Source organism: Polypterus senegalus, chromosome 7 (genome assembly GCF_016835505.1).
Source record: "Polypterus senegalus isolate Bchr_013 chromosome 7, ASM1683550v1, whole genome shotgun sequence".
NCBI classification, from domain to species: Eukaryota; Metazoa; Chordata; class Cladistia; order Polypteriformes; family Polypteridae; genus Polypterus; species Polypterus senegalus.
In genome coordinates, this window is record NC_053160.1 from 139,226,186 (window position 1) to 139,251,781 (window position 25,596).

A 25,596-nucleotide genomic window follows, 5' to 3' on the forward strand; every position below is an offset into this window, starting at 1 on the left:
GACAATTCTCATTTCCATATAAGTTAAGAAATAATTTTTAAAAAATGTAACAATATGAAAATTTCACTCGCACCTTAACAAAACATTACATTCTAAATTAACTGCATATTTTTACAATGATACTGGCTGGTCATGTACTTGAACAAATTTGAGTTCTTAATTTGGAGGCTATGGCTCACAGATTGGTGATCTAAAATGCAGTGGTATGCTGTAATATATAAATACAGAGCTGACATCATTGCTAAACATCCATATTATCATAGAAATTGGCTGGGGAACATCCCATATTGGAAGTGTGTACTGTATGTTAGAATTTAAAGATTCATGGGTTGCAACATGCTACTTTCTGCACAACACGGGGCGAAGACTAATTTTGAAAAAGTATTTTTTATTTGTTTTATCCCACGATTGTTTAAAGAGGAGAGGGCATACAAGGGTATTCATATGCCCTTCCTTTTCACTCTTTCCCTTAAACTCTTCTATGCTTCACTGGTATAGTAATATCCTGGTATCTTCTACAAGAGGTAGTTTAAGTACAATTCAGGTCAGAAAAGTCTAAATCAATACAAAATGTTTTCGATTATTAATATAAGTTGAGATTTTGTTAATGAGTACTTTGTCCAGTTACAAAATGCATGATAAAAGAAGCAAAAGCAATGACAAGTAAAAGTATTTATATATAGCCAGAAGTGGTCTAAATGTTAGATGGCTATATCTAAAATTTGTAAATGTACCCCTCAAGCAGCATCAGACCAGTCAGCTAGAAAGTATTTAGGTGTTTCTTTGTGTTTGAATGTATTTCTCTGTTTATTTGACATTATTATTACTTATTATTTGGCAGATGACTTTATCCAAGGTAACATACAACATTTGAGATACAATGAAACACATACAAGTGAAGTGATTTGCTCCTGGTCACACAATATCAGTAGTTTGATTTGAACCCCCATTTGAAATCTTAATTGCTACTTAACATTACTCTTATTGTCCAAAGAATGACATCCTGGTTAAAGTGGTAATTTGTAACATCCTTGAACATAATTCCAGTCCATTATAACATGCATATTATAATACAGAGAGATTCACTCGAAAGAGGCCCCGAACATTCTGTAATAAGTCTTGCTAGGACAAAGCAAACTGAATGAAACAACATGCAATATGCTCCTCAGTATATGGAGCTTCGAACATGATGTGATGCCCCTGCATCGGAGCGATGAGGTAGGCGCCAGACAGCTGTCACAACGTTTAACGTCTGTTTACAACTTCTAGGGTGCATACCGCCCGTACTCCTTCACTCAGTCACTCAGTCACTCAGTCAGTCAATTCTCATCAGGATGGTGGTGTATAGTATTGAGCAGTGCGTCTTCATGGTGCGAAACTATTGGGTCACCAATTCATTTAAGCGATGTCAGAATTAACTGGATGATCGTAAGTTAACAGAAGGTTACTTCCAGCAAGATGGAGCAATGTGTCATGTGTCAAGTTTAAAGCACTTTGAGCTACTTTTTGTATGAAAATGTGCTATATAAATAAATGTTGTTGTTGTTGTTGATGATACATCGGCAAGGAGCATGGTATTAATTGAGTCCTTCTTCAGCAACAGGGTAATTTCAAAGGGGCTTTGGCCACCACAGTCTGACACTACCAGACTTCTTCCTTTGGGGCATACTCAAAGGAAAAGTCTATCGGAACAAACCTCGCACTGTGAAGGAAAACATCCAATGTGAAATTGCTGCTATTCCCCCCGAGACGCTTGCCAATACATCCAGGGTCCATGGAGCACCACATCGAAATGTGTCTGGCAGAAAACAGAAACCACTTCCAGTATTGCATGTAATGCAATCAATTACACATATGTCAAGGTATATAGCGTATTTTTTTTTTGTTTCGGATTTCTTCATCCTAACGAGAATTACAACAGAATATTCTGGGCCTCTTGTACATACAGGTACATGGCAGTAGTTTATCAAAGGCATTATTAAATATGTCTCTAGCCTGAGGGTAATGGTAGTCATAAACTCACCCAACATGCACTGCAATGAATATACAAACACTCCAAAACTGCTTCTTTCGGTAGTTTTCAGCAGTTAGAAATAATAAAGTCTGGGATTGGCTGCCACAGTCCCTGCAATAAACTAAAACAGTAGTAATGTGCAAAATCTTTAAATAAATCACTATAAAGAAAAATTCAGTCTTGGGGCATAAGCACTGTGAGGTGGCCATTCTGTATACTGTGCTATGAGAAATGTGGAAAATGAGCTATGTGAAGTACAGCCACACATTTATTTTACTTTAATAAATTAATTTACACTGCTAAAATAAAATTAAACTAAAAGTAATGTGCTATAATATTACATTAAGAGTAATCAATTCATTCATTTTTGAACACCATAATCCATTTCGGGATTGCAGATTACTTGTGCCCAGGGCATGAAACAACTTTGTGTGGGTTGCCAGGCCATTGTGCACACACCCAAATTCCCACACAACAGGCCTGTTTTGAGTTGCTAGGCAGCATTACACAGTCAGTATAATGCAGATCCAAACATAATGCAATTAAAAAGTAAACACATATGATAAATGTTTGCTTTTAAATTACTCCCTTTGGTGGTAATTGTACGTTTTTTGTTTAAAATAATTCTTGGTAACACGCATAGCAGGTTAATATTGATGTGACACTCCTTAGCTCCAGTTCATTGTAACTAGAGAGCTTAAAATACACCAGGATTTTATAAATCCAGACTGTAGATTTACACTTTAGTTTGAGATTAGTATTGTGTCCATTTGCCTGTAGCCATACTACAGAGTCTTAGGTGCCATGCATTTAATGTTCAGGTGAATATCCTATTCAAGAATGGGCTTCCTTTATTTAACCTTTCCATTACTGAAAAAAAATATCCATCATCCTTCAACAAATCCATCCATTTTCTTACCATTTCAGAGCCACATGAAGCTTCAGCTCAACATTTGTAGCAAAGGACCTAAGCAAGGATACACCTCCAGTGGTGCCAGTTCATTACAGAACACATGCTATACTGATTTTCTAAGGGAAAGGAGATTTAAATTTGTACAAGACTTTAAAAAATGCCCAGTTTCTGCCAGAAAACTGGATCTTTCTTATATAATACGCTCTTGTGACTGTCCGTTTGTCTGTCCAGGATTTTAAATCACCTGTAGTTGGCAAACCGTTTGACCTATTGACCTGAAATTTGGTACAGATATAATACGTGACCTCTACTCTCCACTTTCACGGTGATGATTTTTATTACTCTTTTTATTTAATTTTATTGTGGAATCAGCTCTCTGCAGCGCGCAACAGGGTGGCCGTGCAGCACATGTGTACAGGTGCTGTTCGCATCCCTACCATCTTTGATGTCACTTCCTCTACCTATTCATATCTTAAATCATTCTTGAGGCAGAGGCACTTAAGTGGAAAATTAAGGAAAAAGTATTAAGTAATTGCAACAGAAAAACGGACTTAATCAGTTTTAACATGAAAAGATGCAGACGAAAGAAGAGAAGAAGTGGGCTGCTAGGGTGGAGAGAAGAAGAGCTGCTCTGAGCAAATGAATGCTAAATGTACAGAGAAAGAGGATGAAAACTATAAGTCAAGTGTATTCACTGCACGTTATCATTCAGTATGCTGTTATTGGTTATCCAATATTTACAGTTTGTTTCACCATTCATCTATCTATTTTTAAACCCATTTTTTCTAAATGTATGGCAAGGTCCAATTTAGAGTTGCCGATCATTGTATCTGAGTTTACTTAAAATGTTCGGGGGAAAGCAGAGGAAATTCATGTGAACATTAAGAGAATGCATGTCATGCCATGCGTTGGGCACTATAGCCGTCGATCAAAATCAGAGCCAAACATTGTGAACCTTGCAGTTCTACCTTGTGTGCTACCCTGCTTGCTTATTAAATACTGCAATATTTCAAAAGTTTTGTAGCACAATGGTAATCGCTATTCAATTTCCAATGTCTTGTGGAACTTGTCTGTTATCTACTCATACTCACATGCACATTCTCCACTGACATTAGTATTCTCCAACAATCCAAGCACCTCCTTTAAAAGCCATGTCCCACTGCATGATTTTACTAGTGATTTTCAGTCACAGACTTCATTACATAATAAAATTAGGGGCAGTGGTCGCATGCTCCAGTGACCACCAATTGCGAAGTCTGACATTCTTGTGACTCAGTTTAATTAGTGTGCAACTCACCCCAACAAAATCAAGCATGTTTGATTCTGTCTCAAGTCCAACCAATGAGCCTCACCTGGAAGTACAATGCATACAATGCAGGTATGAGGAATGAGAATCATGGGTGTTTTGGATTACACAAAAAAAAAGATAGGCTTTCCTGTCTAATGTCATATTCTTGTTGTACCATAACAGAATGAAATTAAAAGAGAAAAAAGGCAGAGTTTGCATCCAAACCTGTGATACCCAAAAAGCCTTCATACAACACTGGTGCTATCAAACAACAGATCATTGGTCTGTCAGAATGCTGTAAAACTGTGCTTGAAAATCATAATAAAGTTGTGTAATTTTTCATTCCCTTCTATTTCTATTGGTGTAATCTGACATCCTCAGGCAACAAGATCTGTAACCTCAGAAGTCTATGTAATGAGTCACCATCTTTAGGCTGATTAGCAAATACTAATTTGCTAAAGTGAGTGAAAAAAGGTGTGAATGTATCCATCCTGAGACAGATGGGTATTCTACCTAAAGCGGACCCTTATAAATATTGTAACAAGGGCTTTTTTGGAGATGGTGTTACACTTTATTGCAAGCTTTGTTTTAAGGCTTTCAGACACCTTTAAGAGATAAGGAAGGTTCACAAGATGTGATAGATGTGTTATGAGTTCTAAACATTTTTAATATTCTGTCAAGGGATTCTGATTTTTCCCAATCAAATAATCATCTGTAAAGGACTGTTTGAACATATGGTATTTTATTATTTCATTATTTCTATTTCTGTAAAGAACTTCCCTGTAGTTATCAGTACTCTGCTGGGCCTTTTTCTCTTCCTTTTGTTTTTCTTTACATGCATTTCCCTTGTTGTTGTTTATGTTAGTTTGAGTAATTTGCTCTTTGATGTATTTACTTTTTCTTTTCAGCTTAATTATTTATTTGTAATTGTTAATTGTAATTATTTTTTATGTTTAATTATTCTTCCATGTGTTTACTATTATGTGTTTTAAAGTTGAGCCAAAGGGTAGTGAGATCTCTTTAATCACTCAGGTATGTGACTTTTGAGGCAGTCCCTTAGTTTTTTCAATCTAGGCCTCCTCAAGCCTCAGGCTATGTCCACACAATTGCCTTCTCATTTAAAAAAATCAGATGTTAGTCTTCATCTTTGCCTTTTGTCCACACTACCCTGGTGTTTTTCTAACCCCAAACTCTCCCCAGAGAAATATATGTCTGAAAATGCCAGCTAGGCATTACAATGTGGATGGGTAAAAACAGAGACATTCATTCCCTGAATCATAGCAGACACAGAAGAGTTGCTTTCCATGGCACCTGTGTTGCTTGCCATACATACAAATTGGGTTTTGTATAGTTTGAATAATGCATACTTAGCAAAGGGCAGATAATTTGCCTGTCATTACAGTTTTGCAATAAATCCATTGGCTGATCGGATTACCATTCTTTCAATGATTTTTCTGCCAATACATGGATACCCAGTGTAGGCAAACATCTAGGTTGTATGCATTGTCGGTTGTTTTAGTGTAGACGGAGGTCATTTTTGTTTAAAAATACCATTTTAAATGAAAACATTAGGTATTGTGGACATGGCCTCAGTCTAGCTCTGGTACTTAATATCCTTTCTGTGTCTCTGGCTCCCCTTGTATGTGATGGGCTTTCTCTTCAGTAAGTTCAAGAATTTTGTTGTTACTATTAGTTACCATTAAATACAACTTTTGTTGTGATCTCATGATTCAGTTCAGAGGTTCTCTTTCCTCTACTTTGTTGAATTCTAGGTGTTAAGTGTCTGAGATTTGTGAGTGGATTCTCTTCATTTTATTTTCCCTCTCCAGACATTATTGTTAAAATAAGCTACAGCCTTGGTTCATTAATCTTAAAAGTGATTAGTTTTTTAGGTGCTCCTTTTATTTCTTTTTCAGGAGTGATCTTGATTTATTTATTTCTATTAATAGTCAGTTTCCTTGATTTTAGTTTCTTCTGTGCTTCAGAAAAGTTAAAAAACAGAATTGTTGAAAAGAATATATTTTTTTCTTGAGTCAGTTCCCTCTCTTCTTTAAAAAAGAAGAAGTCGTGCTTTGTTTAATTGTTTTGGGTCATTTTCTTCTCTTCCTTAAAAAAGGAAGAATGAGTGTTTTGTTTAATTTTCTTAGTTCTGCTTCTTAAAAAAACAAGTAGTAGTAATTTTGTTTCATTTTGATAAGTATTGCTTTGTTTAATTTTCTTGATTCAGGTCCTTCTCTTCTTTTAAAAAGAATCAGTAGTACCATATTTAATTTTCATGGGTCCATTTTTTTCTCTTAAAAAAGATAAGTATTGATTAGTTTAATTTTCTTGAATCAGCCCATTCTCCTCTTTAAAAAAAGAGTAAGTAGTGATTTTGTTAATTTTATTTGGTCAGTTCCTTCTTTTTCTCTTTAAAGAAGAAGAACTGTTTTGTTTTATTTTCTTGGGTCAGTTTCTTCTTTTTTTTTCTTAAAAAGAATAAGTAGCACTTTGTTTTTAATTTTTTCCTGATTAAGTGTCTTTTTTCCTTTATAAAAGAATAGGCAGTGCTTTGTTTAATTTGTTTTTCAATTACTCTGGCACTTTGTTTACTCTACTATAACATGCTTTCCCCACATTTCAATAAACTGTCTTACAAAATTTGTGAAAACAACCTTTTTCATATTTAATGGACCACATTGAAGCTGATTTTTAAGACGATTTTGAAATGTGCAGCACAAGCGCTAATGTTATCTTCGTAGTCATTCCAAGCACACCTCGCTGTAGTCTGGAACAGAGCTGGGCTGGAGGCTTGAGGTGGGATTGAATGTTGGCTGTTGGGCGATGTGCAGTTACAGACTCATTTATTTTATTTATATTTCAGTCAAGTGGCTCTAAAAGGCTGTCCTTTTCAATGTGAAACTTGAACTGATAAAGTATATAGTAACAGCCTTATGAAAGAAAGGGTATTTTGGTGATTAATGATATTATAAAACTAATTCTGTGAAATGACATGTATTTTGGTGAAATTTGATCAAAATGTTTTTTTTTTGAGGCTAGGGAACACTTAATATTTTTTTCCATTTCAATCAATGGTAATTATGTGTTCACATTAAAGAATTCATGTAATGCACGGGTTTTCAGAAATGGATCAGATTTGTTGAAGCTTATATTAAGTTTAGTACGCTGTGGACTTTGCGTTCTTTTACCAATAGCGGACTAATTAGTCCTTTGTGATTGTTAAAAACTAGTTGTGACATTGAGCCTAATGCCATATTTCAAAAATGGAAAGGCCCTATTTATACTGTAGCAGCATGAAACATAGTTTATGTTAGAAAATGTACATGTGAAAAGTACATTACACATAGATTCTCATTGCGAACAAGAGCACTTGGAAGACTGCAAGGAAGCTATCTAGAATGCTGTTAGATAGCAGGTGGTGCTAAAAAGCTTACCATTTGGAAAAGTTTGAGGTTGTCCTAGATTTCTAGTGTTATAGTTTCCCCAGGGTTTCAATACTGGCTTTAGCTTGTTTAATCCCAGTTTGCTTATTTAGCTGTTTTCTGTGTATTATTTTGATATACAGTATTTGTTAATGAGTGTGTTTTTGTTAGTTACTTCATGTTTAATTGTTTTCATCAAGTATTTTTGTTCTTTTAATTATTTTAAAATTTTCTTCTTTAACACTAGCGTGGAGAGTCACTCACATACTGAAGTGTCCATAGCTGCAGGTGGAAGCCGCCGTCGTACTTTTTGTATTTGATTTTTTCCTGAAGATGGAGTGACATTGCACATGTTCTTTGTCAGCATGCCTATGTTGGTCAAACACAGAAAGCTCTGACTTTACACTGTAGGAAGATAAGTAAATAAATATAGGTAAATAACATTCAATGTGGCTTTTATATAAGTAACATGTAAATGTTTTCATGTAAAGACGATTAAAAACATAATTGCAAACTGAACTTTTCACAATACCTTGGCGTGCTCTATAGGCCCTGCTGTTTCGATGAAGGACATGTGTGGGGCAGATTCACTGGTAAGATGACACCCAATTCCTTGCTGTATCCAAACGGTGCCATCTTTTGCCTTTACGTCTGGTGCAGCTGTGTTGCTGTTATACGTGAGTGGAGGGCTTCTGTTCTCTTTCTCTGATGTAAAACCCTCATCCTCATCTTGAGTTCACCTCTGTTATAGCACGTCTTTATTTGAAAACAGCAGTATCAGATCGGGGGAGCATGAATGAGACTGAGAGAAAAAAATGAATTTCAAAAAAAAAAAAACACTAACCTTTACAAGTACCATAAATTTACACCAGCTGTTACAGACTAAAATCAAATGTACGTTTTTATTCTATAATACTAACAATAAGAGCAGCTCACTACTTAAGATAGTAAAACGCCCAGAATCAAATCCTCGACCTCTTGATTATGAGTCAGCAGTTCTTACCGCAGTTCTACCCAAGTGGTCGTGTTAGCATTGTACCCTAACTCAATTTATTTTTCTTCGTTTATATTCTTAAATAAAAGAGCATTTGTTTTTTTATACTTATACTTGTTGTGAAAGAGTTTATATGATATTTGGACTTCAGTCTTCACACATTATACACTTCATGTCAAAATTTTGTCATTAGTACTATAACATGAAAAGGTTTGTGTTTTAGGTATGTTTCCTGTCATCGTAAATTTACATAGATCATTGTAGACACGGAACACACATGAAATGCATGTGTTCCAAATAATAATATATTATTTACTTTATACAACTCCAGGCACCTCACACCCAGACAAACAGACTTGAGTTGGGAGAACGTTTTGTCCGAGTTGAGCTGTGGCAGTTGGGGGATGAGATAGTAGGCTGCTTGCTGCTCGTGCTGATCGACACATTTGCAAAACAAAAGACACTAATGGAGAGATGCAAAGGAATTTAAGGTGGCCCAGGATTGCAAGTTTTTTCGTAGGTGTTATTCTGTCCCGTCTTCTATATTCCAAGTTAAAGGAGGTGGGCCCTACTATACTGCAAATATGGAGACCATGTTTGGTCTATATAAAGGTCTGAGGTGCCTCTGGTTATTGCTAAGTCTTTAGTTCCTGCTTTTGTTGTTTGGCTCGGTTTTGGATTTCCCCTTGTGAACATCTTATAACTTTTTATTTTTGCATCGTTTCTCTGGTGTATGGACTTGTCACTCTTGTTAAAGTTTTTTTCTTTAGATTATAGATTTGGATGGTGCCCATTTTTGGATTGCCTCTTGGAGGCAACATTTTGTGCACATCTTGCTCATTTCTAATGGTGCTGTTTGTTTTGGTTTTGAAAATTATTTTGAGTAAAACATTATTATTGAGAAACTGTATTTTGTACTTTGGGAAATAGGTTTTATGGAGAATTATAGGTTTGGCCTTTCAAATGTGTATGCCTCAAGCCTGTTTTGGAGTTTCAGGGCCAGGCCTATTTAGTATTTTGAGACCAGCTTGTCATGCTAAGGCCTGTTTTGTCACTTTTATGGATGTGGATAAGTCAACACTTGTCCCTTACTTGTGTAGAGAGGACTTGGTTCCAAGACATCTTGTCTTTCCAGAAGACAGTCTTTTGAAAATAACTTTTTAAGAGATTTCCTGACACCAAAACTGATTTTAGAAATGTTTTCAGAATAAAGTCCTTTTTCATACTTTAGATGTTGTTCCCTTTATAGCTACATTCTGTCTAGTGTTCAAAGGTGAATTGAAAGAAAGGCTCCAGTGGCAGGGAGGTAAAAGTAAAGTACACACACTGGAAACTTGAAATTGTGTTTAGCCTGGCTACTTTTTTTAGCTTTTTTATTTTGACACTGTTCTTCTAACTTTGATCTTCTTGCCTCTGATTTTTAAATTACAAAACACTTTGTTTTTGATATATTTTGGGTTTTTTTTGCCATTTTGTTCTGAGCCACATTCACAGCACTTTTGGTTCTGTCATAGAATAAACTTAAGGGGAAAAGCTGTATTCATTCTTAAAAACATTTACCACAAATTTAGATTAGTCTGGAGCAGGAAAAGAACACCATGGTTTTCTTTTTATTGATTTTAAATTAATGATCCTCTTTTCTCTCTCATTTACTTTTGCAATAAAGTAGTGCATGTTTTAATAAAATATGGTTTCATTATTTGTCCAGACTTTTCATTCTGGTTCTTGTAGCTAATAGTTTATCAACCATGCAGGCATTTGCATTTTAAAAAGGCAGAGGTTGCTGGCACAGGAGACACTGCAGCTTGACAGCTGGAAGTAAAGGTTTACAGATCCAAAGGTTTAGATTCTATCCTCACGTGTGTCAACCCTTCATCCCATTCCACAGTTAATCTTGTTACACAAGCAATGTCCGTAATGTTACCCTTCAGTTCAGGCTATAGAACAGAATACTTTGGACATAGTCCCTGTGAGCACATAGGTGTTTACATTGTTTTCAAGGCTGGTTGCTATTTTAGGATAGTTATGAGAAATATGCATTTTATTTTCACGACACAAAGTTTACAACTATAAATATAGATTAATTTGTATCAAATGAAAATGACACCACAAAACACCCATCCATCCATTATCCAACCCGCTATATCCAAACTACAGGGTCACGGGGGTCTGCTGGAGCCAATCCCAGCCAACATAGGGCGCAAGGTAGGAAACAAACCCCGGGCAGAGCGCCAGCCCACCGCAGACACCACAAAACAAGTTTTATGAATTGCATGTGTGGGATTTTAAAAAGACTTTTGTCTGTGCTCTTTACACATCATGTTCAAAAGTTTAATTGTTTTGGTTGGTTTGTCTGAGATTGGTTACTAACTTTATTCAAAAGAGCTCTACAGGATCAGTCCTCCACAAATAATAACACATGTTGGTTGGAAAATTGAGGTCTTACAGTGAAATCCATTCAGTGATAAAATGTACAATTTGAAACACATATCTATACTAATAAAAGGCAAAGCCCTCACTGACTGACTGACTGACTGACTGACTGACTCACTCACTCACTCACTCACTCACTCACTCACTCATCACTAATTCTCCAACTCCCGTGTAGGTAGTAGGCTGAAATTTGGCAGGCTCATTCCTTACAGCTTACTTACAAAAGTTGGGCAGGTTTCATTTCGAAATTCTATGCATAATGGTCATAACTGAATCCTACTTACGTACATATATACGTCAATAGCCTGCACCTCAGTCGCCATGTGAGGCGGAGTTGTGTCCCCCATCACCACAACTCCCACGTAATTGACTGCCTGCCTATATAAGACCATCCATCAGCAGAAATCTAAGCGGTAAGAAAAACAGTAAAAAGGAGGCGTGTCAGGCGTGTCTGCCAATACTCGCAGAAACATCTACAAGTTAATAGACACGCTGCCGCTAAATATTCGCAGGCAAATCCACAAGTTAATACCGGGAATGTCTGTTAAACATCTTAGATTCACAAGTAGTGATTTGGGTGGTGAGATGTCTATCGAGGTGATCACCATTGATCAAAGAACTGTCACTTACCGAGTGCTTTCCATGCCCGGAGATGCCAGCTGCCTGACTGATAACGGTACAGGAGATAATTATACTACACAGTGGCACTATAACAGTGAAATGCTTAAGCCCTTCACCTATGCTTCTACATGTGAGTTGATGGCTGCCACTGAATTGTTCGGTTGTCGCTTTCAACTGTACCGAAATGGCCAAATATTTTATACCTTTGGAGAATCGCCAATGCCTCTTAAACATCTTAGATTCACATGTGATGATTTGAGTAGTGGACACTTTGATGTTTATGAATGTTTCAACTCTCAAAAGCTGGATGCAAAGTTATCGATGAAGCCGGTTGTATACTTACAACACTTGACAGATGCCGAATGTCACTTCATCACAACAAGTCCTGCAAATACTAACGTAGTTGAAACAAACCATGAAACTCAAACCGATTATGACAGTAGCAATCCAAGCTGTGAGAAAACAGTAAAAAGGAGGCGTGTCAGACGTTGTGCTACATTTTCTGATGCAGCTAGATGAAAACAACTTTGTGACGCCGCCGCCAAATACTCGCAGAAAAATCCACAAGTTCATAGACACGCTGCCGCTAAACATTCGCAGGCAAATCCACAACTTAATACCGGGAATGTCTCATGATTCATGAGTAGTGATTTGGGTGGTGAGATGTCTATCGAGGCGATCACCATTGATCAAAGAACTGCCACTTACAGAGTGCTTTCCATGCCCGGAGATGCCAGCTGCCTGCCTGATGACAAAGAAAAAACCCATGCAAAAATGAGGGAAATCTAAAGTCACAAATACATTAACTAGGCTGTTATTCAAACCGAGTCTCCTGGAGCTTTGAGGTAGCATCTTTATGTAAAGATGACACCTGCTTAGGATGGCAACATTCTCCATCTTATGTCCACAGTCTTGTTTGTTTTTGTTTTCTTTTGTAATTGTTCTCATTTTTAATTACTTAAATGTATGTGCTACCCAGCAGTCTCTGGGGCAATGGCTATGATTACCAAAACATAAGGTTATGGAGAAAACAGGATGCAGTATAATTTGAAGCAACAAGGAGACCTTTGCTTCCTTTCACAGCTTGGTCCCAAATGTTAGCAAATGCTGATCATGAGAAAGAGAGATCATTAATCAAGATAAAATATGTTTCTTCATATTCCCTAGAGTTTCACCACAGTGTTGATAGGAGCTTTAGATTGTATTAAATAAGATTTACTCCTATTGTTCATTTGTCACTACTGCCTCACGTAACTGGGAAAGAGTGTGTTCAATGGATAAGCTGCAGTGATTCTTGGCATGTGTCGGTCTTCCTATGAATGATCCTGCTGCTTTACATGTCTGGCTTTGCCCACCTCTGTTGCTCTAACAATCTCACTGTTTCAGCTGTGTCTTTAAAAACTGGTGCGTAATTTCTCCAAGATCATTGTGCATCCACAGAGACGGCTAAATGCAGTAAGACTCTGGTTAGACAAGCTCTGTGAACTGAGCTATCATCCTTGTTTTTTTGTTTCTCTTCTGCAGCAATTACGTATATTTAAACGTTATCATAATATAAAATTTATTGGCAAATCAGTTTTCCACTTTTTGAGTTATGATACAGCTCTAATCATAATTTATAGTTTGGCTTATGATAGTATGATGTTGAGACTTCTGTAAACCAATTCTTCAGACATCAAAACATACCAGAATATATTAGAACACTAAAAATCTAATCGTTTAAGTTATAGAAAAAATACAGTAGTTACCACTCTCTCAGAATCAATGCATTTCACATCACTCAAGCATTTTTTGTAAAATTAGTTAAGTTTAGTAAGTTTTTTTTTTGTAAAAATTTCTTCCTCTAACAGTTTTGAAAAACATTTGCATGTCAGTTTTAACCATTGAAGAAAATGACCTTTTTCTCTGTCTCCTTTCATCCATTCTAATGCCACTCACTCACAAGAACCCCCAGGTTTTTCCCTGCAGGTAGGAGGGCCTACTTGCAGGGCTGGATGCAGATTAACCCAGGACAGAGCAATTTGCAGGTTAAGGGCCTTGCTCAGGGGCCCAACAGAGTAGAGTCACTTCGGAAGTGATGTGAACCGCATCCTTCCAATTACAGGTACCAGTGCAGAGCCCTACCTCAGAGCCACCACTTTGCCCTCAGTGATTTGGGCAGCACTAAAATTACAGAGGTCCTCCGGTATCAGTCACTTTACCCCATCTCCTGGTATAAAATTAGTCCTGTCCAAATAGGACTTTAGAATTGACCCCAAAAAGATATATTGCATCTGCTTGGCAGGTCTCACGCATTATCACTTTGGGAGAAGAGACCTGCTAGGTATGTAAATAAGGACTGCCAGAAGATCCTTTGGGCAGACTAAATTAGGTTTATGGCTGCCAATAAAAAACAAGATGCAAAAGATGATCTTTGAGATCAAGGGTATATGAGAAGGAAAGGAGATGCAGCTAGACGTTTTTCTTTATTTTTTCCTTTTCTTTATTGGTGTTGAAAATGTGCAGTCCCCCGTTATCTGGTCATCTTGCTATCTTAGTGACTTTAAAAAAGAAGCAGCCTGGTTGTTACTGCTCACTACAGTGGTGCAGAAGCCGCTACAGTTTAATTAGTGAAGAGGGAAAGGCGGAATATGGGTCTAATAAAAATTCCAGGTAAGGGCTTGTTAAATAGGCTGTCCTTTATGACAATAATATGGCTGTTATAGTTAGGGTTATACAGTATATAATCAACAGGAAAGTCTCTTTCAGTTTGGCTGCTATGGGTACATCCTTTTTTTTGTTTTATGTCCCTTTATTCTGTATTCCTAAATAAACCGTTTTTACAACCACTTTCTGTTTCTGCTCCTTCTTATTCAAGTCAAGTTTTTGGGACTCAACAATATACCCTATTGGTGGCCTATAAATAAAGCACAATGAAAGCTTTCAAATATTAGGGGTATCATGGGTTACCCTTTTAATGGTGATCATTTCCTCTTCTGGTTTAAGGAGGCGTTCAAGCCTATCATACCTATTCACTACTGTTTAAAGTACCAACATTTTCCTTGCTTTGCTAGTTCAAGTGACATTATAGAGCTGTCAATAGTTAAGTTCCAGCAGGACTTGAAAATTCTTCACAGGACTTCAAGGTGGTTTAATTCTTCTGAGCTAGAGGAGCAAATACAACTTTATTAGCTTGCTTTGTGACTCTCAGCTCCTTCCATTGCGTACTCTTTAGTTTGGACCTCTCTTGTGACATTATATGTATTTCTAAAACATATTTTGATCTACCAACGAGTTTCCCCCAAAAAAGGATGAATTTAATAATACAGAATAATTATCCCTCCTAACTTTTTACGATCAGTTATTTTAACATTTTTTTAATAGATTTATCAAAATCAGTAATACCTTCCCACCATTTTCTTTTCTTTGAATTGAACATTTTTGTATTTCTCTTTTATATAGCCTTAACATTTATGAAAAATGAATGGGATTTTTTGCATAATGATGCACATTAAATCATACTGTATATTGCTGTAACTGCTTTAGGTGCAGCTTTTCCAAATTTTGATTCCAGTCAAAAACCTATAATACTCAATGTACTTAATTTTAAAAATGCATACTTCAGTCGTACACTCCAAAAATATTTTCATTTTAAATTAAACAATATTGCTAATTTACACAGTGATACCAAATGTGATACCACTTTTATTGAAAATGAAGGGATGTCTTCTTATTGGTAAACATTATTTTTCTTTAATACGCTTTTCATTTTATGCTGCAAAATCCATAATTATGAATAGTATGTGAGACACTTTATTTAAAAACCGGCTAAAATAATCTTTGAAACAATCAGAATGCTGCTAATTGTAAATGATGCTTGTCTTTTGCCTTGCAGGTTCTGGCCTTAATGTCAGTGACACTGAATCATGCCATGGAAGTCAAGATGAAGGCAGCGTACCGAATTCACAAATTGTAGAACTCAGAAGAATTCCGATTGCGGACACTCACCTCTAATGGTTTTTTGGCTGGGGGTAAATGGGGGAGTGAGGGAAAGTATCAGTATTTTTATTGTAATTTTTGCACTAAAACATACATTAATATAAATCTAGAATATTAGTTTTTGTCACTAGCAGTTGAAGATTTTATACAATGTAGTTAATTTAAATTTGATGGTCCTGACAGACAAGAATTAATTGTCATTAAACTATTGGTTTACCCTTACCAGATGTAAATAATATCTAGAATGCCCTGGACAATGGCAAGTGTTCCTAACAATATTGATACATTTGTGTAACACTTTATTAAAAATGTTTAAAACATTTAGACTTGCATTGTGATTTCATTATACTGTTTGTACACTTTGAGAAGGTGATAAACGTTAGATATAATGGTCACTTCACTGTATGACGCTTTTCACTTTACACCTATGCTTCCAGTGAAGAAGCACTGCCGTCACTAAACAAATACAGCACAGTGTTGGCACATTAACCCTGATAGATGATTTCAAGATTCCTGGAACATACAATGGTGATAAGGCTTTGGAATGACATTTTAAGGTTAGCAGCTTCACTTTAGCTAGTTAATTATGGACATAGCTCACATCCAGTCCAATCTGACCAGGAATAGCATTAGAAGATTAATGTTCCTCGGGCTTTCAGGAGCATGACCCCTGTCTTCAGCTGCTGGCAGTTGTGAAACATTTACTTCGAGTCAAAGGGACAAAGTCACAGCAATGTAAACCAAACATTACCTGCACATAGTTTAAATATTATAATGCTATTGGAAACTTGTATATACTGTAGCAATCTCTTGTGATGGGAATTAAAAATACTCAGAAATTAAAATGCACTAAGAAGAAATGAACTGATTTATGGACTACACAGAGTGCACTTGTTCTAATGTTTTTGCTGTAATGTATTTGTGATATCTAGCATTGTTCTAATTATATGTCTTTTAAGAATAGGTTTAAGTTTGTATTTGATAGTTAAAAGAAAGAAGTAGCTTTCTTAAAATAAGCCATTATAATTTACTTCCCCCAAAGCTTTAGGGTTGTTCTTTTTTGGCAAGGGTGACTCTTTTCAGGCATTATATGAGCCAATAAGCCACCCCCTGCAGAAAGGCCATGAATGGCCTAGCTGTTATGAAGCCAGGCCTGGAGAACTGAAATGTGGCTGTTTACGATTTTCCAGTCTGTATCACAATGCCCCAATTGGTCCAGTCATGCCAAAACAGGATTGGATGAACCAAAAGACTTGGTCTGGAATTTGTGATAGGAATAGGTAAAAGGCAGGTGACCCAAATGAGCCCCAAAACGTACCACACTAAACATTCCCAGGTGCAAAATAAATGGTTTTATTTTCACAAAAAGACCTACTATACAGGTTAATCAATAGCCGTTCACTACACAATCCTTCTTTTCCTCCCCCAGGTTAGTTTTGCCTTCTGCCTCTGGACTCTGAGTCACTGGAGGAGTCTGGATGGCTTGCTTTATTTGTCAGACCCAGGAGTATTTCTGGTAGCGGGTCATAGCCTAATAGAAGCACTTCTGGGCCAGATAAAAGCTTCCTCTCCCTACAGTGCCCCCTGGTCACACCCAAGAACCCTAACAGAGTTGTCCCTCAGGACTACAATTCTCATAAACCCATGCGGGCGCCCTTACTAGGTCCACACCAGCGGAGCACTGCCACCTATTATATGGGGGAGGAACTGCTCTTGATATTCCAGCTCCTCCCTAATGCCTACTACTTTATCCCTTTGTATGGGGTGTTGATTCAACCTCATCCTGGTTATGCCTCCTTTCACACTGTCCTTCCATTATGACATCCTGGCTAGGAAAAGGTCCAGCAAGGCATTCACAAATAGTATGAATTGGTCACTCAATCTGTGTGGCACTTTCTTGTCTTCTTGCTAAGAAGAGAAGACCAACTCTCTCAATCTTGCCATCTTGCCAAAAAGAGAAGACCATCTCCCTCTTTTGCCATTTCTCCATAATGAAGACTTGGCATAATGGAGAATGCAGGCATGCAACCTGTTTCAATACTCCATTAAAAGGCCATGTAACTGCAAAGACCAGGCTAAAGTAAAGATAAGCCAAGAGCCACCTATGAATGCAAGATGCACCGCTGCTTAGGTTGTAATGGTATTTTTTGTCACACTCATTTTACTTGGCTTATAATTTTGCCATATTATCTAAAATACATAATTAATTGTGCAGCTCCTTCTGCTGCATGTTCTTTCACTCTTTTTTAGTGCTTGAGGTTATAGATAAAGAAGGGAAGGGCGAGTGTAGAAGTACAGCACTTGATCACAGAGTGGTAAGAGTAAGAGAGCTGAGATATTTTGATAAATTCTCCATAATAAAGGGGAAACTAGGGTGATATCTGTACAGTAGGAGCCACAGAGATTGTCATGATTCATTGTAACTTTGAGCCCTAGGCTGGCAGTAACCTTGATATTGTTACAATAAATTAAAGTGCAAATTAACAAATATGAAGACTATCCCAAACACCCTAAGCAAATAACAGAATAAAAAAAACTAGAGACACGGTTACAGTTTTGGTAAAATTGTCCCCAAAGACAGTAACATGTTTTTAGACCAATGCCCATTGGGAGATTCCTCTGTCCCTTAGGAATAGGTCCTTTTCACAATTCTTTATTTTTTCTTCAAGAAAGTGTTGAGGAAGTGTACTGTTCTTCCCGTTATGAAAAACAATTACAGAATTGTGAAACATCTGTTGTCCATCTTTGTTTGAATTCTACATGCTTACCTGAGTTACTATCATTCCCACTGATGAAACACAAAGGATAAAATTGCTCCAGGCCATTCATATGAGGCACCAATTTTGTCACATGTAATGGCAGCACGTACTGGATATTTGTAGCTGGCACTTCAAACGGAATGAGTACATAAACTTTATGCACTGCCTTAAGACTGATGCTGTGCAAGACCTTTATAGCTAAAACAGCTTTGGTGCCTGTCCAGCACAGGAATCAGCTTTTGAAAACGCAAATTCTCACATTGCAGTTAATACAAAAGAGTCTTCCCTGATGGAACACAACACACCAAGTCCTCAAGGCAGCATGACTATGCGACGGCAACTCCTGATTGGGACAGACAACTTAATGTAACTGTAATGTGACTAACAATATAAATCATAAGTTTAAAACCACATATAATTATGTATGTTGCATTTCATGAGAAGAATGCAATTTATATATGTGTAATACGACGCCGAGTGACTCATTCACACACTTGTCAACAAAAACACTATTTCCAGTTTCACTTAAAAGCTGAAAGTTGGCAAGATGGTTTTGATGTATCAATATTTAAAGGTAAAAATCCCCACACAATAGAAAAACTATCCCAAAATCTCAAACATGTCATGATGGAATTAATTGGAATTTGATGATGATGTAGACGAAACAAAATTAGCTGGCACAAGATTTTTTATTTTTTGAAATTTGTTAATAATAATACTCTTAACAAGTCGAACACTCTAACACACCAAGTCCCCCATTTTGGCACAGCACTGACAGCGATCTCTTGGAGAAATGGGCCATGCTGGTTAGTGCAGATGAAAGGTATCTGCAGAAGCAAAGTGAAAGGAGCAAAGTTCAACGATTCCAAAAGATGAATTTAACAAGTGTAAGAGAAGTCAGTTTTGTGCAACTTTCAGTAAGAAAGATACTTATTATGTACTAAGTGTCCCCAGGGTCCACACACATAGTAATGAATCAGGTAAACATGGATGAAATGTGTCCAATTTATGACTGCTGTTTGTTGCATACTAGCTGAAATACCCAGCATTGCCCAGGAGGAAAAAGACACAACATTAAAAATATATTGACAAACAATAAAGACTCGCTAATGTCCTTGTCTTGCAGTCTTGTATGTGTGTTATCATGCAGTTGACGCTCTGAACCAGTCAACTCTATTTAATTGGAAAAGCAACAGGGGCGCGGTGCTGCTTAAACATAAAGAACGCTGGCAGTCGCCTTCTATATGCTAATTGTGGCACGGGATCCTAGAAAGCATAGAAATCGTCAGAACTACTCTGGGCATCTCTCTCCTAGGAGGATTCGTGTTGCCAACATGTTCGCATTGTATTTGAATTAGCAGCTGTCTTTCTTAGGAGGTTTGCTTTTGCCAGTGTGCTGGCCTCGCTTGCGTATCCTCGGAGTTGGAGCCTTCACCCTGACTCTACGTCTCACTTCCGGGCTGGAAAGACACACTTACTTGCACGTGTAGAACTCTATTTAATTTGAAAAGCAACAGGGGCGCGGTGGCGCTCAGACATAAAGAATGCTGGCAGTCACCTCCAGTTCGCCCTCTGGTGGTCGTTCCGAGTGTCAACTGAATGATAACGTGCATACAAGAGCATAAGATCACCCCCACCCCACAGTGGGTTAGGGCTCATTTGACCCTACAGTGTTTTTAGTCGACCATTGAGAAACATGCTTACCAAGTTTCATGAAAATCGCTCCAGCCATTCGGACGTGATGCTGGAACATACATAACATAATACACACATTGACCTTTACATATAGAGATTTCAACATACTGACATCTGTCAATAGGGAGCAAGTTAATGTTAAGTGGTTGGCTTAAACTTGCAGCCTACAGGCATAAAAAAGTTAACAAATGTACCTTGATAATTAGAAATGAATTCTTTCTTAGAAAATGTATAATGTCTGTCCAGTTTTGACGGTTTTGTTGTGGAACAAAACTTCTTATTTTCCAAAAATAAAATTTTTGGAAGTGAAATTGTGAGCATGAATCATCATTGCTGGTTGCCTAACAGGAAGATGGTTTATTTGGCAATGTATTTCCAAATTTTGTGAACAGAGCTAATTCTACCATTATGCAATCATAATTGTTTTGTAAAGAGTTCACAGTTGATGAGTTGCATAAGGGGCGTCCAATGAACGTTGGTTAGTCTACAGTGATAATTCTTCATCCGTTTACCTTGAGGCTGCTTTGAGGAATCACTTGGCAGAGTGAAGTACAGGCGCTAAAGGTGCCCAGGAGAGCGAGAAGTAGTAGTAGTAGTAGTAGTAGTAGTAGTAGTAGTGGTATTGTCATGTGTGAGGTGAAATTCTTCAGTAAAGAATGGGGTTTTCAAGTTTAATTTAAACAGAATTAAATTCTGAGAATGATGAAAATTCCCCTTGCATTAACAAGAGGATCAAGGGCTTATGGTTAGACTCCACCATGCCTGCCTATTTATTTTAGATTAACAATTGTAAATTAGCCTAAAATTTTGACAGCAGAGTAGTTTGTGATGTTTAAGCAGCCAATACAGCATTCCCAAATGTAGAAGTTATTAATGACCAAATGTGTAAAGTGTGAAGAAAAAAATGTTAGAAGAAAGAATAGTCAGTGTGTTTACATTATCAAACAAAACCCATCCATCCATCCATTTTCTAACCCGCTGAATCCGAATACAGGGTCACGGGGGTCTGCTGGAGCCAATCCCAGCCAACACAGGGCACAAGGCAGGAACCAATCCAGGACAGGGTGCCAACCCACCGCAGGACACACACAAACACCAATTCAGAATCGCTAATCCACCAAAACTGCATGTCTTTGGATTGTGGGAGGAAACTGGAGCGCCCGGAGGAAACCCACGCAGACACGGGGAGAACATGCAAACTCCACGCAGGGAGGACCTGGGAAGCAAACCCGGGTCTCCTAACTGCGAGGCAGCAGCGCTACCACTGCGCCACCATGCCACCCATCAAACAAAACCATAAAACTAAATTCAAAACCCAATCTCAGTATTGGCACAGAGTAAAAACAAAAGATAAGATGGTATAACAGAACCTAATTTATTTATTGCTTTATTGTTGACTACATTTTTTTTACCCAGAATAAATCATGTACAGATTTCTGGTTCAGCATTTATAATTCAAAAGACTTCATAGTCGCAGTTGGATCAAATATACAATACAATATTGTGCAGGCAATCAAGGGCTTTGCTTCTTGTTCTAAACATGCTGAAAACACATTGTTAGTGTCAATTTTGTACAATGAGATTCTGATATCTTGAGCCCCCTTATCCATCTTCAAGTAGTGCAACCCAACCCTGGTATATATTGTTTTGCCTCATGAAGCTGTGTTCTAAACTGAAGCAATTTACAGTATATACATTTTTTAAAAATAACTAGCCTGCTCTTGCACTTTAAAAAGGAGATGATGGGTACCGGGGCCCAGTAGGAGAACAAAAGCCGTCCGTTTTTCAAGCCAAAAGTATGACTGAGTATTGATGGATATCTTTAGATTGCACACATATTGGAAAATGGAAGGAAGATTAAGTGTGAGATTAGGCCATTTTCACCTCCCGCATTATCTTCCAGTGTTTGCTTTTCACCTTGAACAACTGCCTTTAAGTAGATGTATTTGTATTATTCAATGTTGATATCCAAATGTAAATTGTTGTCTCTGTTAAGTAGCCAACTAGACAATGATCACTGAAAAATTTCACACAATTACTCGGTGTTATACTTCCATACACAACAAATTGTATATCTGCAAAAAGGGTTGGATGCAATTTACTTCAAAAAACATGAAAGACTAAAGTGTTTTGGTAATTGACCAGAATTACTAACACATTCCCAGTATTCAGTGTTAAAACAGGTAAACGTCTACAGGTAAGCACGCTGACTAATACAAATTAGACCGGGACAAACATGAGGCCAGGCCAAAGCCAAATGCTTGGGGTGCTAAAACCCCATTTAATTCCATCAAAAAAAAAAGAAAAAACATTAAATAAAACATGCGCTCGATTGAACTCTCTGGTTGGGACAATCCCCTTGGAATAGTGCTGTATTTTAAAGGATACACTGTTTCTCACTCTCCCTCTCTCTCTCACACTCTTTACAATATCCATCCATCCATTATCCAACCGGTTATATCCTAACTACAGGGTCACAGGAGTCTGCGGGAGCCAATCCCAGCCAACAAAGGGTACGGCAGGAAAAAAACCCCTAGGCAAGGCGCCAGCCCACTGCAGGGCACACACACACACCAAGCACACACTAGTGACAATTTAGGATCTTTACAATATTCAGGTCTGAAATGAGATACCACCTTTCAGGAGTGTCTCTCTTTTATATTCAGTGGATGAGATGGGGATTCTTTGACATTTTGGTCTCAAGGGGTGGTTTCTCAAGGTTGTGAGGGAAAATGGACCCTCTGGCATACATTTGTGATGCTGTATACACCGGGAAAAACATTCACACTTCTTGCAGACCCTGGCGCTGTGAGCAAGGAATGACAGCTCTGCTCTACCACTCTGCCTTTGTTAACACATCTGTACTAAACTTACTAAACATTAACCTGATTAAATTACATGTAGGAGTGAGAAGAGACATTTGCTATTAAAAGTTAGAGATGCCATGCATTCTTTTAACCCTTTTTTGTTACCAAATTGAAATAATAATGTGTATTATTGCCCTTTATACAGGTTATATAGCCTAATCTTGTTAAAGGTGCATAGTACAGATAGTTGTGTGTTTTCAGTAACTGTAAAAATGATATTGAGATTCTTGTCATTAGGAGCCATGTTTAAACTAGCAGGGCAGTATAATTTTAAGCAGGCCTTTCTCCATCAAGGGTTGTTTTATCTGCAAAGTGTAAAAGTGCCTATCCTTCATGGAAGAGTGTCAGTAATATCTGGAGTTAGCCCACCTAGTGAGGTGAGTCAAGATAGGTTGGTGACCACAAAAGGCTGTGATCAAGTGTCATGCAGAGCCCCATAGCATGAATGAATAGAAATTAATTTTTACATTTACTTACACAGAGAACCACAGAGAACCACAGACACATAGAATACGTTGCTAAGTAATGTGGTAGTCAGTAGAACTTTAGGGACATTCAAAGATACACTTGATGTTATTTTGGAAGAATGAAGTGGATAGAATTAGTGAGCTTTGTTGGGCTGAATGCCTTGTTCTCATTCAGATTGTTCTGTTGTTCACATGTTTATATTGCACTTTCACTTCCAGTTACTCAAACAGCAACCAACCTTCAGAAAATGTGTTGAGTGCAATTACACTGAAAAAAATATAACATTGATGTTGTTCATTCAAGGTAAATTTTCTCTTTCAAGCAACTTAAGATTAGTCATTTAGTGTTGTAGCTTAAAATATTTGGTTTCAGATCTCAATCAAAGTAAAAAAAAAAATGTTTGTACCAAATGTGAAAGCGCCCGACCCGGCACAGACTACGCAGAGGCACGTGTTCACACTCAAGGGTTACTTTATTTTCTTCAGCCGTGGGCACACGCCTTCCCCGTGTCCCACAGGCCCAACACAGTCCCAAAGCACAAAACCCACACTAACCAACTGCTTCCTTCCTCCACCACTCCTCCCAGGCAACCTCTTCCTCCCGATTCTGGCCCTGATTGCTGGGAGGCAGGCCCTTTTATACCCCACCCAGAAGTGTTCCAGGTGCCTGACCAGCTGGTCTTAATTGCACCTCCGGGTGGGGCTGATAAACCGTCCAGTGTGGTGGCTGGTTCTCCGCAGCACCCCCTAGCGGCCACCCCACCTCCCAACCGGGCTGGTGTGGTGGACTCCATGTCCCATGGAGCCACGGGGGAGATTGAGGAGGGATCCACGGCCAGGGAGACTGCCCCCAAGCCCCCCGGGGAAGGTACTGCAATGTCCATGATGGCTCCCCAGGGACTTATGCAGCAGAGGCGTCCCAGCCGGGCATTGGACCCGGCTGTCCGTCACACAAAGTAAGTTATGGTGGAGGGAATAAACATAAAAATCCTACTTCAGTTAACCTAATATTTTAGGTTGTTCATGTGTTGTGTGAGAGGGCCATTTGTATATTCTTCCGGTTGAACTTTCCAGCGTGCTGGCTTTCCAACTGCCAAAAAAGAAGAACACTTTCCTGAGTGGAGTGAACGTGGCAATACAGGTCTGGTCATTTTCAGCAGCAGAGGAGGATTTCTGGTAAGTAACCCTGTTTCTCAACTGTTAATTTTAAGTATATTTTCAAGAAAGCTGTAGAAACATTTAATAATTTTTTGTCATATATTTAAGATTTACACTATGAAACACTTGTGTATTTGCACTAGATTTTTAAATAAATGTAAAAAGTACAGTATTGGAATGTGTTATGTTCATAATATTTCTAATAGCATAAAAACAGGTTACGACCAATAAACCATTTTAAATTGTAACAACTTAAAAATAGATTTACTGCAGTATAAAACAAGTGAATTGCACCCAATCACTCCAAAGGATTTGCCTCAACTTAAAAATTGTGGGTTCAATAAGATAAAAAGAATTATATAGGTTCCGACTGAAAATATTAAGTGTGAATCATTACCTTAATTAGTTTAAGTTGGATGGAGGTTATACTTTTTTCAATGTAGTAATCATTCAGTCTGAACTGTCATTTTTCTTTTTTATAAAGCATGTCTTCCATTCAGTCACAGTCAGTCACTATCATTTAATGAAGAGAGATGCCAATTGGTTAATAGCCAGTATGAATTAAGGGATGGAGTCTTACTGTGAAACTTCTTCACAACTATATATTGTTGATATCCACATCAATCTTGCTTAAGGAATTAGTTTTAATTTGAAAATAGCAACATTTTACATCAACAAACAAAGCATGAAACATTGATATGTATTACATGTTTGGAGCTGAGAATTACAAAAAATAATAATTTTCTAGACAATTAAATCAAAAGTAATATAAAAGCTAATACACAGACAAGACAATATCATTTCAAATAAAGAAAATCAAATTTTCCTTGTACAACAATCAAATTATGGTTTACCAAGCAGAAAATGTAATTATAATGATCAAAAGAGAGAAGGGTGTAACTGAAGGTCATGTAGCATTGCTACTTGACAGAAGATCATTTGCAAGCTGCAGTTCCCTCTGTGTGGCCTTGACATGGTTTTCTTCAA

At 37.6% G+C, this 25,596-nt stretch overlaps 1 protein-coding gene across 1 annotated transcript in view; it reads left to right on the top strand.

Moving 5' to 3' along the window:
• adgrv1 (adhesion G protein-coupled receptor V1) overlaps positions 1-15,983 on the top strand; it is a 669,968-nt gene extending 653,985 nt beyond the window's left edge. Inside the window, exon 90 of the mRNA XM_039759338.1 lies at positions 15,560-15,983. Within this exon, the coding sequence (XP_039615272.1) occupies positions 15,560-15,678 (119 nt within the window). The 3' untranslated portion in view covers positions 15,679-15,983. The remainder of the gene's footprint in view (positions 1-15,559) is intronic.
• Positions 15,984-25,596: the final 9,613 nt, after the last annotated feature.